At 43.2% G+C, this 13,313-nt stretch overlaps 2 protein-coding genes across 2 annotated transcripts in view; both read left to right on the forward strand.

Moving 5' to 3' along the window:
* The first annotated feature begins 814 nt into the window (after positions 1–814).
* The window catches only part of LOC115683294 (5-methyltetrahydropteroyltriglutamate--homocysteine methyltransferase), a 50,906-nt gene continuing 38,407 nt past the window's right edge, over positions 815–13,313 (forward strand). The window contains exon 1 of the mRNA XM_056315258.1: positions 815–820. The gene's annotated coding sequence lies outside the window, so the exon portion shown is untranslated. The remainder of the gene's footprint in view (positions 821–13,313) is intronic.
* LOC115662602 (5-methyltetrahydropteroyltriglutamate--homocysteine methyltransferase-like) lies at positions 926–5,385 on the forward strand. The gene is made up of 11 exons (XM_030584723.2): positions 926–1,278; positions 1,357–1,447; positions 2,176–2,303; positions 2,386–2,777; positions 2,878–3,041; positions 3,447–3,527; positions 3,634–3,800; positions 3,902–4,007; positions 4,128–4,378; positions 4,480–4,681; positions 4,796–5,385. The coding sequence occupies exons 1-11, from the start codon at positions 929–931 to the stop codon at positions 5,168–5,170; spliced, it is 2,307 nt and encodes a 768-aa protein (XP_030440583.1). The 5' UTR covers positions 926–928; the 3' UTR covers positions 5,171–5,385.

Below are 13,313 nucleotides of genomic sequence, written 5' to 3' on the forward strand. Positions count from 1 at the left end.
GCATGTTTTTCAACGTGTTGGTGGGTCCCTCGGCCATCACGTTTCTCGTTAATAAAATGCCTGAGTAAGCAATTCATCGGGGGAAGTTACCTCCAACTGCCTGCACGGAATCTTCTTTACTTTTCCAAATATTATTATATATATAATACACAAACACACACATATATATTCATCGCTTTTCTCCTCGCAGCCGAAGGTGGGATGGACAAGAGAACAGAGATTGGTCATTTATATAGCCGGAGGTGGGACAGACCTGGGATGGAAGAAGACAAGAGACCTGCGGGATGGATGAACGAAGACTCGCGGGATTATGTATCTTCTTTTTATAATCTCGCGATGCCCCTTTCAGACTCGCAACCTGGGATGGAAGAAGACAAGAGACTTGCGGGGTGGAAGAAAGGAGACCCGCGCGGTTATGGATGGAAGAAGACGAGACTCGCGGGGTTGGAAGAAGACGAGAGACTCGCGGGGTGGATGAAAGAAGACTCGCGGGATTATGACTGCGACTCTGAAAGTGGCATCGCGGGATTATAAAAAGAAGATACATAATCCCGATGAAAGAAGTGCGAGTCTGAAAGGGGCATCGCGGGATTATGAAAAGAAGATACATAATCCCGCGAGTCTTCGTTCATCCATCCCGCAGGTCTCTTGTCTTCTTCCATCCCAGTTCTGTCCCACCTCCGGCTATATAAATTACGAATCCTCTCCACTTCCTTTTCGTCGCTTCGTACTCTCTCTTCTTTGTCTCTCTATCCCTCGCACTCTCGCCACTGCAATAGACTACAGTGCTGTCTCGTTCCCCGGTTCGGTCTCCGCCAAGGTAGGATCCTTGCATTGCTCGCGTTTCTCCATTCTTAGACTGAGTAACCGAGTGAGTCACACTAGGCTACTTCCCTGTAGTTGATGTTTTGTTCGATGATCCAGATAAATGGCATCCCACGTCGTTGGATATCCTCGCATCGGCCCCAAGAGGGAGCTCAAGTTTGCCCTGGAATCGTTCTGGGATGGTAAGAGCACTGCGAAGGATTTGCAGAAAGTTGGAGCTGATCTCAGGTCATCCATCTGGAAGCAGATGGCCGCTGCCGGCATCGAGTACATTCCCAGCAACACCTTCTCATACTATGATCAGGTGCTTGACGCCACCGAGATGTTCGGTGCTGTTCCCGCCAGATATGGCTGGGATGGTGGTGAGATCAGATTCGATGTTTACTTCCTGATGGCCAGAGGAAACGCCTCCGTCCCTGCTATGGAAATGATCAAGTGGTTTGACACCAACTAGTAAGTGATAGTTCTGAGACAAGTGCGAGAATCGTTTGTTTTCATGTTTAACTGACCCATCCATCTTATTTGGTCCAGCCGCTACATTGTGCCTGAATTGGGGGGTCCTGATGTCAACTTCTCTTATGCTTCTCGCAAGGCTGTCACCGAGTACAAGGAGGCCAAGAAGGTAAAACGCTGGTCTATTATTTCTTCCTTCTTGCTGTCTCGGCTGCCCGTTCGATCGGGTTTATATTCAGCCCGACCCAGAAATGAAGCGTTCATGTTTTAGTGACCCGATCCAAAACCCGATCCGCACGAAACCCAAACCGGATAACGAATCGGGTCGGATCGCGTCGGGCTATCGGGTTTGCCATTTAGGAAATGTTCCAAAAGTCCATTCCATGTTCCCCTGTGTGATTTCTCTCTCCTCCCACCCTTTTCCTCTCACTACTTTCCCAGCTGCCGCCTGCCCCGTCCCTTGGCTGCGACGTCGCCGGCAACCCCACGACCCACCTCCGATCTCGATGGCAACAGCCGAAAGCCTCGGATCCGCCCGACCATCCCCCGACTCTCCCCTCTCCCAACTCCCAGACTCTGCAACGCTCGACCAGGTGCCAACGACGGTCGTCGACGCTCCTGCTGACCAGCTCAGGCCGCCGCTTGCCTCGCAAGACCTCGATCGCGGCTGATCCGAGGCCAAGCCCGGCCCTAAATGTCGATCGAGATCCCCTGCCCTCGGCGCTCGTCCTCGTCGACAGCGACGACAAAATTCTGACTCTTTCGTTGTTTGTAGTTACTTGTTTGTTTTTCGTATATCTTTATCAGCTCATACATTTTCGTCTTCCTTGTGCCGTTACATAATCTTTGCATGATTTTAAAGCTATCTGCCTTTTGAATCTATTTGCTAATTCCCAGCTCGGAGTAGACACTGTTCCTGTCCTTATTGGCCCGGTGTCCTATCTGCTGCTATCCAAGCCTGCAAAGGGTGTTGAGAAGACCTTTTCTCCTCTTTCCCTTCTCGGAAAAATACTTCCCATCTACAGGTAAGAATTTAAACTCTTCTCTAGCAGTTTTCATTTGCTCAAGTTTTTGAATACGTCTCCTGACCAATGAAATACCATCCAGGGAAGTCGTGTCCGAACTTAAGGCAGCTGGCGCTTCATGGATTCAGTTTGATGAGCCCACCCTTGTGACGGATCTTGATTCTCACGAACTGCAAGCATTCACTGAAGCATACTCGGAACTAGAATTATGTCTTTCTGGTGTGAATGTTGTCGTCCAAACCTATTTTGCTGATGTTCCTGCCGAGGCATATAAAGTTCTTACTTGTTTGAAGGGCGTCACTGGATTTGGATTTGATTTGGTCCGTGGAACCAAGACCCTTGATTTAATCGAGGGCGGGTTCCCCGCAGGCAAGTATCTCTTTGCTGGAGTTGTTGACGGGAGGAACATCTGGGCCAATGACCTTGCTGGATCACTCGTCACCCTCCATGCTCTCGAGAGCATTGTGGGAAAAGGTACTACTTTCTGCATATGTTTTTCAGCATAGTGTGTTTTTTAAGATCTGCGTGTTATGCATCCTTAAGCTGATATCTGAAATTTCTAATATATCTGCAGACAAACTTGTGGTCTCCACCTCTTGCTCTCTTTTGCACACTTCTGTTGACCTAGATAATGAGACTGAGTTGGATGAGGAAATCAAGTCATGGCTTGCATTTGCTGCTCAGAAGGTGGTTGAAGTCAATGCATTGACCAAGGCATTGGCTGGACAGAAGGATGAGGTACGGTTTGTTATCTTTTTGTTAAAGATGATGCTGAAAAGCAGCATAGTATGCCCACACTGTCATTGTTGCTACTAGGTAGTCTTAACAGTGGTGTCAACCCATATTGTTAGCTTATTTTCTAGAATTAGTTGCTTCTACTCTATTCCGAATAGTCATTAGCAGAAAGCAATGCGGTTACCTTGTGGTGGGTCTCTCTAATTACTGGCTGTGCAGAGCTACATACTATATATGGCAACAACTGGGTAAATACAATCACTAGGATGCAAAGTTCTTAATTTAAACTAGGCCTGTTAACTAGCCCATTAGGGGGTTTGTCAAGCATAATGTTCAATCTCCAAAGTGTTGATTGCTAATGTCGTGAGAGGGTAAATCAATACTTATTGCCGATGGCTCTGTTTTCAGGCATTCTTCTCAGCTAATGCTGCTGCGCAGGCCTCAAGAAAGTCCTCTCCAACGGTCACAAATGAAGCTGTCCAAAAGGCTGTATGTTTCTCTGCTTAGTTACCCTTCATCTTTTATGCGTTCCAAAAATACCAATTAAAGTGATATTGCTGGTGTCTTGAGCTCTTGATATTCTCATCTCTCTCAGGCTGCTGCTTTGAGGGGCTCTGATCATCGCCGTGCCACAACTGTGAGTGCTAGACTTGATGCTCAGCAAAAGAAGCTTAATTTGCCTGTCATCCCAACAACCACCATTGGCTCCTTCCCTCGTACCATAAAACTCAGAAGAGTGAGCCTTGAGTACAAGGACAAAAAGTGAGTAAACTAGATCTTTCTTTTCTAATTAAACGATGATGGATATGACATGGGCTGTTATCCTTTTTGTTATGGCCCTCATTGGTCCTCTGACTGTATAGGATCTCCGAGGAAGAATACGTTGAGGCCATCCAGGAGGAAATTAACAAAGTTGTCATGCTTCAAGAGGAGCTTGACATAGATGTCTTGGTTCATGGGGAGCCTGAGGTAAGACAGTCTTTGAATCTGGTATTGTAATTGAGACAAATTATGTCGGATAAATAGGTAGCTTCTTATGAGCTATGTTTTCGTTTTTTTAACATCTTGATCTGGATGTATCCAATGCAGAGGAACGATATAGTTGAATACTTTGGGGAGCAGTTGTCCGGTTTTGCTTTCACCGTTAACGGGTGGGTGCAATCTTATGGTAATTATTGTGTGAAACCACCCATCATCTATGGTGATGTGAGCCGCCCCAGGCCAATGACCATCTTCTGGTCCACCACGGCCCAGAGCATGACTACTCGCCCGATGAAGGGAATGCTTACAGGCCCCGTCACCATTCTCAACCGGTCCTTTGTGCGAAATGACCAACCCAGGTACGGAAGAAGGTGAACTTCATATGTACATGGTATCGATTAAAGAACATAATTTTTATTTCTCCTTTTGGGACTAGAATAATAGCTTTTATATTTCACAGGTTCAGAACTTGTTATCAAATTGCCTTGGCCATCAAGGACGAAGTGGAGGATCTTGAGAAGGCAGGGATTAATGTTATTCAGATTGATGAGGCAGCTTTGAGAGAGGGTCTGCCACTGAGAAAGTCTGAGCAATCTCTCTACTTGGATTGGGCTGTCCACTCTTTTAGAATCACTAACTGTGGTGTCAGGGATACTACTCAGGTTCCTTCATTGCTCCATTCCTTTTCCTTTTTTTTCTTTTCCCCCTTTTTTTATGTGGGAAGATCTGTTTCCCATATATACTGATTTCACTTGGTGGCTATAATTGATCGGCAGATCCATACTCACATTTGCTACTCCCGCTTCCGCGACATCATCCCCTCATTCATCGACATGGATGCCGATGTCATCACAATGGAGAACTCTCGCTCTGATGAGAAGCTCCTCTCAGTTTTCCGCGAGGGAGTCGAGTTTGGTGGTGGGATTGTCCCCGGTGTCTATGAAACCCACTCTCTCATAATACCATCGGCTGAAGAGATTGCTGACAGAACCACCAAGATGCTCGCATCAAACGTATTGTGGCTTAACCCTGACTTTGTACTCAAGACTCGTAAACACACTGGGGTTAAGCTTGCTCTCAAGATCTTCGTTGCCGCTGCTGAGCTCCTCCGCACCCAGCTTGCCCATGCTAAAAAAGAAAAGTTTGAGTGACTTCCCTCGTCAATCGATTCTTCCTACACATCAGGGTGTATTCCTGTCTTTTATTATTTATACAATAATTGAGTTTCTCTATGGAGTGTTTGGAGTCATACTCTTTGGGGTATTTTAGTTGTCCTTGTACTCTCTGTCTCTCTCTCTCTTGTAGAGAATGTTTTATGTATGTAAAAGGATAGAAAATGAATAAATTATTATTTACCTTTTGTGCATCAATATCCTTCTTTCAATTTCATTTTTTTGGATACTGTCCCTTGGAAAAAAACTTTCTTGCTGTTTCATTTGAAAACACTTACGATATCTGCTGTCGAATGCATTGGCTGCTGATGATATGACGATCTTAAAACTAGCTCGTCCACGTATGAACATTTCTTCTATAAAATCTATTGGTTGCGGCACTGAGTGCTGAGTTTGAATGAGTATGAGAGTTTGGGTAGCACAAGATACTTTGACTCGCTGTGCCGCAGGGCAGAACTGTAATATTTGATTTGCCGTATCAACTCCGTCTCGAGACTCGACATAACAAATTAGCTATTGCAAAGGTTGTGCTGAGTTAAAGCTTGTACTCATGTGATTTGATATTCGATCTGCTTGACCTCCTCTTAAAACATCTGCAAGGAAGGAACAGAATCGAAGAAACCTAATCTGTATCCAGATGAGTAAATTTTCATTCATTCATCCGAAGCTTTACTTGCCTCCGAGTGTATCCTTGCTTGGACCACTCGACTAATTCATAATAATCAACTCATAGTGGGTAATTATAAACTAGCATTCCTCGTAAAAACTTCGTCCGAATCCATAAATGTACATTGAGTCTTACAAAATCTCACTATACAAAACTTAATCAGTTTGACAGAAAAAAAAGGTTAAAATCAGGAGGGAAAGAGAGCAAATCTAGAGAATGAGAGCAATGTTACTCATACTCTTTCTTATTTTTCTTGTTGTTGTACCGCCTAATCCCGCTTTAGACCACTCAATTTTGCTTTGGAATTCGATCTCGATAGTGTTCGTGGAATCATTTCGCCGTAAACAGGCGGTGTCATGAGAGATGATGCGTGGATCACCCGGTTGCTGGATATATGAAGTCATGTTGAAAATACATGGAACACATGCTTAAGCTTCAATTGTAGCAGAGAGAGCGTTTTCACTTATCTATTGTCGGACCACGAGTTAATATGAGTTTATATCAATGATCTTAATCTTATTTAGGTACGAATTTAACTAGTTCAATAGCGTTCTAGGTCGGCATTCCTTAAAAAGACGAGCAAGTATTGCATTTTTAAAGTTCGACTGCAAATTTGATTGGATTGTCGTTCCATTTAATTTTCTCGTCAAAACCCAAATCGACACTGTAAACCATCACTAATCGGATGAAAATCAAGAGAAGAAAAAGGAAAAAGCTTCGAGTATAGACTATAGTAGGAACTTCCTACTAGGTCACTTCTTGCCCATCTCGCTACTGAGTTGATCATTAGACGATTTTTGAGCGAGAGAAATAGAGGGTGAGTGGTGAGAAATCGGGAAAATTATTTAAAAAGTCCTAAATATATTGCACTTTTAACAATTCAGTCCTAAACATATTGTAATTGTGCCAATTCAGTCATAAATCTTTTGCATTTGTGCCAATTCAGTCTATCTAGTCAATTTTGATCGAAAATCGCCGACATGGATGCTAATCGTCCTACGTGGTGCAACCAGTGTTGACGTGGACAATTTTTAATAACATTTTAATATTTTTCAATTTTTTTGTTTTTTATTTTTCTTTTCTTTTCTTTCTTTATTTTTCTTCCCTTTCTTCCTCCTCTAGCCGGTCACTGGGCCTCGGCGACCGGCCAGAGGCGAGGGCTGATGGTTGGCCTCGGGCGAGCCTCGCCCGCCCCCGAGGAGGCTCAACCTTGCCCAACGATGGAGAGAGAGAGAGAGAGAGAGAGAGAGAGAGAGAGAGAGAGAGAGAGAGAGAGAGAGAGAGGGCATGTGTCTGCGTTCGTCGATTGGAGAAGCTCGAGAGGGAAAATGGCGTTGCAGTGGATGATACTAACGTACGTGGTCGCCGCTGAAGTAGATCTAGCTCTCTTCTTGACCCTCCCTTCGTCGAAGCTTTTGAAAAACCATCTCGTCTCCTTGTCCTTTAGCCCGCCCTCTTTGTCGTCCCCTTCGCCGGATTCTAGCTCCTCGGTCGGTTTCGTTTCCCCAGTTAAATCGATTCTTCGTACGCTAAATTCCGTCTCGGTGCTTTGCTTGTGCGAGCTCCGATTAGATTTTGAATCGTTCGACTTCTCTCATCTCATTGGGCAGTGAAGTTTGTCTGCGTTGTTTTTGAGTGTGGTTTCTGTGTAGGTATATATTGGAAGAATGAGCACTGCTTGATGTGTATGTCCGAGATCCGAACCAACGCCGGGCAAGCAAGGTCGACCTTCGGCCCTCACCTTTGCCCGGCAACTGGCTAAAGGAGGAAGAATGAAAAAAAAAAAAAGGAAAAATAAAAAAATAAAAAAACTTGAAAAATATTAAAAAATTTCAATGTCGGCGCCGGCCATGCCACGTAGGATGGCCTTCGTCCACGTTAGTGATTTCTGATCAAGATTGGCCGGATGGACTCAATTAGTAAAATGCGAAAATATTTAGGATTCAATTTGCAAAATTAAAATGTTTAAAACTAAATTGGCAAAAGTACAATAGATGTAGGACTTTTTGAACATTTTTCCCGTGAGAAATAAAAAAGGGAGAGGTAATCCACCGCTCAGAGGAACTTCGATTAAAAATCGTGAAGAGGGGCGGATAAGAGAAGAAAGCGGTTCCTTCAAACGAGTCGGATCGCGCTTTGATCGTCGTAAAGTCTCTGGCAGGAGTTATGCATTTGTTTCCATCGCGTGTCGTCTACATCGATATGCCTCGTTACTTCCAGGTCGTTTCTTACCCACTTGTGTCTTGGAGTATGCTTGCGTGCACGACTTTTCCATTCTGATTTTTGTGTTCTGTTTTGTGGGTTACCTCGAACCGAGCCATAAAGCCATCTCGAGGCATGGCACTATGCAGATTGAAGCCAAGTCATAGCCGCCGCACAATGGCTGCCCTATGATCACCGTCGCCGACCATAACTATAAGCCTCCGCCATATACCATGTGGCCAGTCATGGATCTCATTCGCACTTCAGGTAGTTACTTGTAAATCTGTCCTCTGGGCATCAGAGGTTTTGATTGGTAGTATAATTAGGGGCATGTTGATGTTGAAGGGATCGGGCTTATGAAAGTCTAGCATTTTGGTTTGTTTAAAGGGTTTGGGCGTTGGGTGCATCATACTCTCCAGTCTTTAGATGATGGTAGGTTGGTCAGGATTCTCATTTTCGCATATTGTTTTTCGTGTTTGGGTATTTGTGGTCATTTTCTTTATTTCATCTGTCCTTTACACCGCACGATTAGTGTATCTTGAGAAATACGAAACATCTTTATACATTGTCGCCTTCCACCTTAGAAATAGATGGGCAAAAGTACACCACAAGTGCCATAACTTGTGTACGGTGATCACTTTGGTGTCATAACTTTTTTTCGGATCACTTTAGTACCAAGTCGGATGAAAAGAGATCACTTTAGTGCCAATTTGGTCGGAAATCCGACGTGACATTTTTTATTAATTTTTGACGTCGAAGTGGCTCGTCGGAGGCTGAGTCAGTGTGTACAATCAACATTTTTTATTTTAAATAAATTTTTTCAGCGTGTACAGTCAGCATTTTTTATTTTAAATATTTTTTTTCCTTTTTATCTTATTTCCTTTTTATTTTCTTTTCTTTTTTTTTTCTTTTCTCCCCTCGCCGGCCGGCCACCGGCGAAGCCCGGGAAGGGCTGGACGAGGGCGGCCTTGCCCATGGCCGGCGAGGGGCGGCCGACCCTCACCGGCGATAGGCGAGGCTGGCCCTCGCCGGCGTCGGGCAAGGGTAGCCCTCGCCTGGGCGGGCGAGGGTCGCTCTCGCCGGATCTGGCGAGGGCGACCCTTGCTGGCGTCGAGCGACCCTCGCCGGCGTCGGGCGAGGGAAGCCCTCGCCTGGGCGGGCGAGGGTCGCCCTCGTCCAGCCCTTCCCGGGCTTCACTGGTGGCCGGTCGACCACTGGCAACTGGCCGGCGAGGGGAGAAAAGAAAAAAAAAGAAAAGAAAAGAAAAAGGAAAGAAGAAAAAAAAAAGGAAAAAAATATTTAAAATTAAAAATGTTGACTGTACACGCTGAAAAATATTATTTAAAATAAAAATGCTTGATCAGACACGCCGACTCAGCCTCGCGAGCCACGTCGGCGTCAAAATTAATAAAAAAATGCCACGCCGGATTTCCGGCCAAATTGGCACTAAAGTGATCTCTTTTCCTCCGACTTGGCACCAAAGTGATCCGAAAAAAAGTTATGGCACCAAAGTGATCGCCGTACACAAGTTATGGCACTTGTGATGTACTTTTGCCAAAATAGATGTTTAGGTTAAGCTTATTTTTTTGAAAAAAAAAAGAGTAAACGACAAAAACAAAAATAGGATTGCATTGCATTTAGATTGGAATGGCATTTAGGGGATTCATGCTTTCTCCATGATTCCGTTTAGTGATATTTCCTTCGGTTAAGCATGTTGCCTTTTGAGTTAGGGATAGGCTTATCTTTGATTTGAACTAAGCTCACGGGGCTGCTGTCGTGTGGCTTAATAATCGTGCCATGTTATATTTTTTGCCCGACTTGTATCAGGTCACTTTACCATACTTTGCATTTTACACTCCCTTTTATTGTTGCTTTTGACGTGTTTGTTTCTATTCTTCTGTGTCATTTCCTTGATTGAGTTTCTCTTATTTTGTTTACCCTAGTTAGATGGTTAGGCCACACACTAGGAACATAATAAACGTAAAAACACTGTGTGGACACTTAGGCTGTGCATGGCAATTATTCTGTGTCTGGAAAAAGATTCTGCTAAGAAATGATTATTTTTTATTCTGTACCCGAAAATAATTTCTAAGTATTTGAAAACGTTTGGTAACTATTCAAAATTTCTATTCTTAGAATAAAAAAAGAACAAAAATGCGTTTGGCAACTACATAAAATTTCATTTTATTAATAATATTTTAAATTTTTTAATATTTCTTTCTTTTTTTTTTTCTTTCCCTTCCCTTCCTTGGCCATGGCCGGTCGCTCGCACCGGCAACCGGCCACGAGCCAGGATCGGCGAGGGCGTTGCAGCCCTTGCCGCCGGGCTCGCCTTGGTCTGAGGCGAGGTCGACCTCGCCGTCGCCAACCCAGTAGCGACGGACACAGGTGGCGACGGCGAGGTAGGCCTTGCTCGGGGCGAGGCCTTGCCGTCGGGCCGCGAGCCGCCCTTGCCGGCCACTCGGTGAGGGCCGCGACGCCCTCGTCGGCCCGGCCTATGGCTGGTTGCCGGTGGCCGGCGGGTGGCAAGCCGAAAAACAACAAAAAATAAAAAAAGGAAGAAGAAAGTCAAGAAGAATCAGAAATGAAAAAATTGTTCCAAAATCAATAAGCTACTTTTTTTTGCTTCTTGATTCTGGGAATAATTTTTTGCAAAATTGTGCCCGGGCACAAAAATTTAACAAACGGATTTCTGTTCCCAAACTTATTCTGGAAACAAAAGAACATAAATTTTTACTATTTGGCAAGTTGCCAAACAGGCCCTTAGCGACTAAAACCTTAGGATTCATAATTTGATAAAAGGACTGCATGTACCGGCAATCATGTTTAAGTATCGAAATGACACTAATTAGATAACTAGTGTAATCAAGTCACATACTCCAAATCTTTGGTTGCGTAGGAAGTGAGGTATGCTAGTGGCGACCGCAATAGGCTAGTGGCAACTCCTCGTGTAGAATTCTCATAGGGTTAATCGAATTAAAATGAAAATCGCAACGTTGCGTGAGATCAGGATTTGGAAGAACGCGTCGATTGAAAACTGTAGGTCACCAATTCAGCGTTACCTCTAAATCCATCCTTTCCCTGGACCCTCGTGTCGAGAGGGTCACAACAATGATTTATCTTACCAGAGGTTCCATACTTCGCCTAAGCATGATTCTATTATCGTCCCAAGAATTTTCAATGCTTCTGTTGCAGATCTCTGAAATGACGTTGCTTATATTGGTTGAGCTGAATCACGATATGGCGAAGCATGCGACAAGATGCAGCTATAGTTCGTCTTAGCATTGGCTATGGAGTTTGATGATATTCTTTGCCGTTAAGTGTTCATCATGAAATTTTACTTTTTGGGTTTGCCTCGTGTATATATATAGAAGATGGATGTGGAGCAATCACGGACTATGTCAAAAGAAAGATCCAAATCACACATGGCATTAAGTCATGACGTGTATAAACACAATCAATGGGATCTCGAATAGACAAAAAAGAGAAAAAGATAGGGTGGATGCAATGTAATCCATGGATTGTACGATCGAAAACGTGTGGTCTAGAAATGGATTGTCTTCATTGGACGATGCTCCTATGATTGGAGCCATGATGATCTTTTTGCTCTTGAATTATAGCACTTCAAAAACTTGAGCATCATGCTTCTCTTGTTTTTGGGTAAAAGAGCAACATGCTTTGATATCAATTGATATGGCTAAAACAAAAACCAAGAAGAGGTGATTGGTTGTATATCGAAGGAGATTAATTATGCAGATGTAGTAGCTTCTATGAGACATATAATAAAAAAATTAAAGAGATACAAGACATTTCAAGACGAATTTATGGTGGTTCAACCTTCCGCCTAGCACAATTTACTCTCTCAACTCCAGCGGACATGAACAAGACTTGAATCCATTAAGTAATCACCGAGATTTTACAATTTCTAGACGGTGCTCCCACTACAAGAAGCTCAGAAGACGATTCTACAAGCGCAATCACCTCTTACAACCCTACATTCCCCTTTCCTCCTAGATTTCAAGAATCTAGCCCTCACATAGAATTACAATCTGAAGACAAACATTGTTCGGAATTTCCGGCCATCTTCTAAGTTACCTTTGATCTGTTTATATAGGCCTTTAATCTTCAAAGCGTAAGTTGGAACCCGTTTCAGAGTCAAATGAGCTGTGGACCATCTTCTCTATCTCTAGCAATCATACCTGCAATATGCACAATTGGAGTATACCCTAAAAGACAAAGCAGGGTGTTTTCCTTACTTTATCATTTTACATAAAAAGCAGTCCGATGATATTGATAGCGAACGTTCATAATTGATTGCGAGTTCATAAATTCACCTTCCATTTCGATCAAAGAAAGAGATCACAGGGGAGGGGGGAGAAGAGAGTTCATAAATTCACTCTATCTTCGACACCGCGACATGAGCGAGGCGCATGGAGAAAGAGAGAGAAGTGCTCTTTCGATCGAGTCATGCCATATGGCATATTCTTAATGGAGTGGCTATCTGAAATTTGAAAGGATGTCGACTTTCAGAAAGTGTTATGGCATATTCATAATTGATTTTTTTTTTGGTCTGTTAAAATTGATTTATTGAGCAATACGTTTTGTTCATTAAAACACTAAACTTGTTACTCAATTATATCAATTATGTAAAACAATCGCAGCGAGTCTACGAAGACGCCCTCTTAAATTACTTTTTCGCTAAGGGAAGCTCATCTGGGAATCTTGGCCCCGTCTCGAGATCTATTAAATGCATGACTCCATCGCCAGAGGAAATAAAACACTCAGATCCAACCAACCATGACATAATTCATGAACATATATCATGATTTTAGTTGTTTTTCATCATGCATACGTGTATTCCACCATTGAAAAATTGACGCCCACAACATAAGGCCAACCCATCTTACAGATCAGATTTTGCTATTTAGTCAATATTTCAACTGGATATATGATCATAAGGACGTATTAAAAATAAAAACTACAAGTATTATGATTCTAAAATGAATGTCTTAGGGTGCGCATGATAACCATTTTGTTCCGGAATGAGTTCCTGAACCAAAAATAGATTTTTCTATTTCTGGTTCTTGGATGAGTTTCTGAGAAAAAAAACCCGTTTGATAACGACCAAAATTTCTATTTCTATAATGAGACTGCGTTTGATAACAAGACAAAATTTCTATTTCTGAAACAAAAACCCGTTTGATAAACAACAGAAAATTCTATTTCCAAGAACAGAAATCCATTTTTTTAGAA

This window comes from Syzygium oleosum, unplaced genomic scaffold, assembly GCF_021117445.2.
Source record: "Syzygium oleosum isolate NSW1041296 unplaced genomic scaffold, Sole_v2.1 Sole_v2.10, whole genome shotgun sequence".
Classification (NCBI taxonomy): domain Eukaryota; kingdom Viridiplantae; phylum Streptophyta; class Magnoliopsida; order Myrtales; family Myrtaceae; genus Syzygium; species Syzygium oleosum.

Bases quoted from the DNA above. Each gene is read 5' to 3' on its own strand.
- LOC115662602 (XM_030584723.2), top strand. From the start codon at position 929: ATGGCATCCCACGTCGTTGGATATCCTCGCATCGGCCCCAAGAGGGAG. The intron at 1,448-2,175 runs GTAAAACGCTGG...GCTAATTCCCAG, and splicing joins AGTACAAGGAGGCCAAGAAG to CTCGGAGTAGACACTGTTCC. The intron at 4,379-4,479 runs GTACGGAAGAAG...TATATTTCACAG, and splicing joins GTGCGAAATGACCAACCCAG to GTTCAGAACTTGTTATCAAA.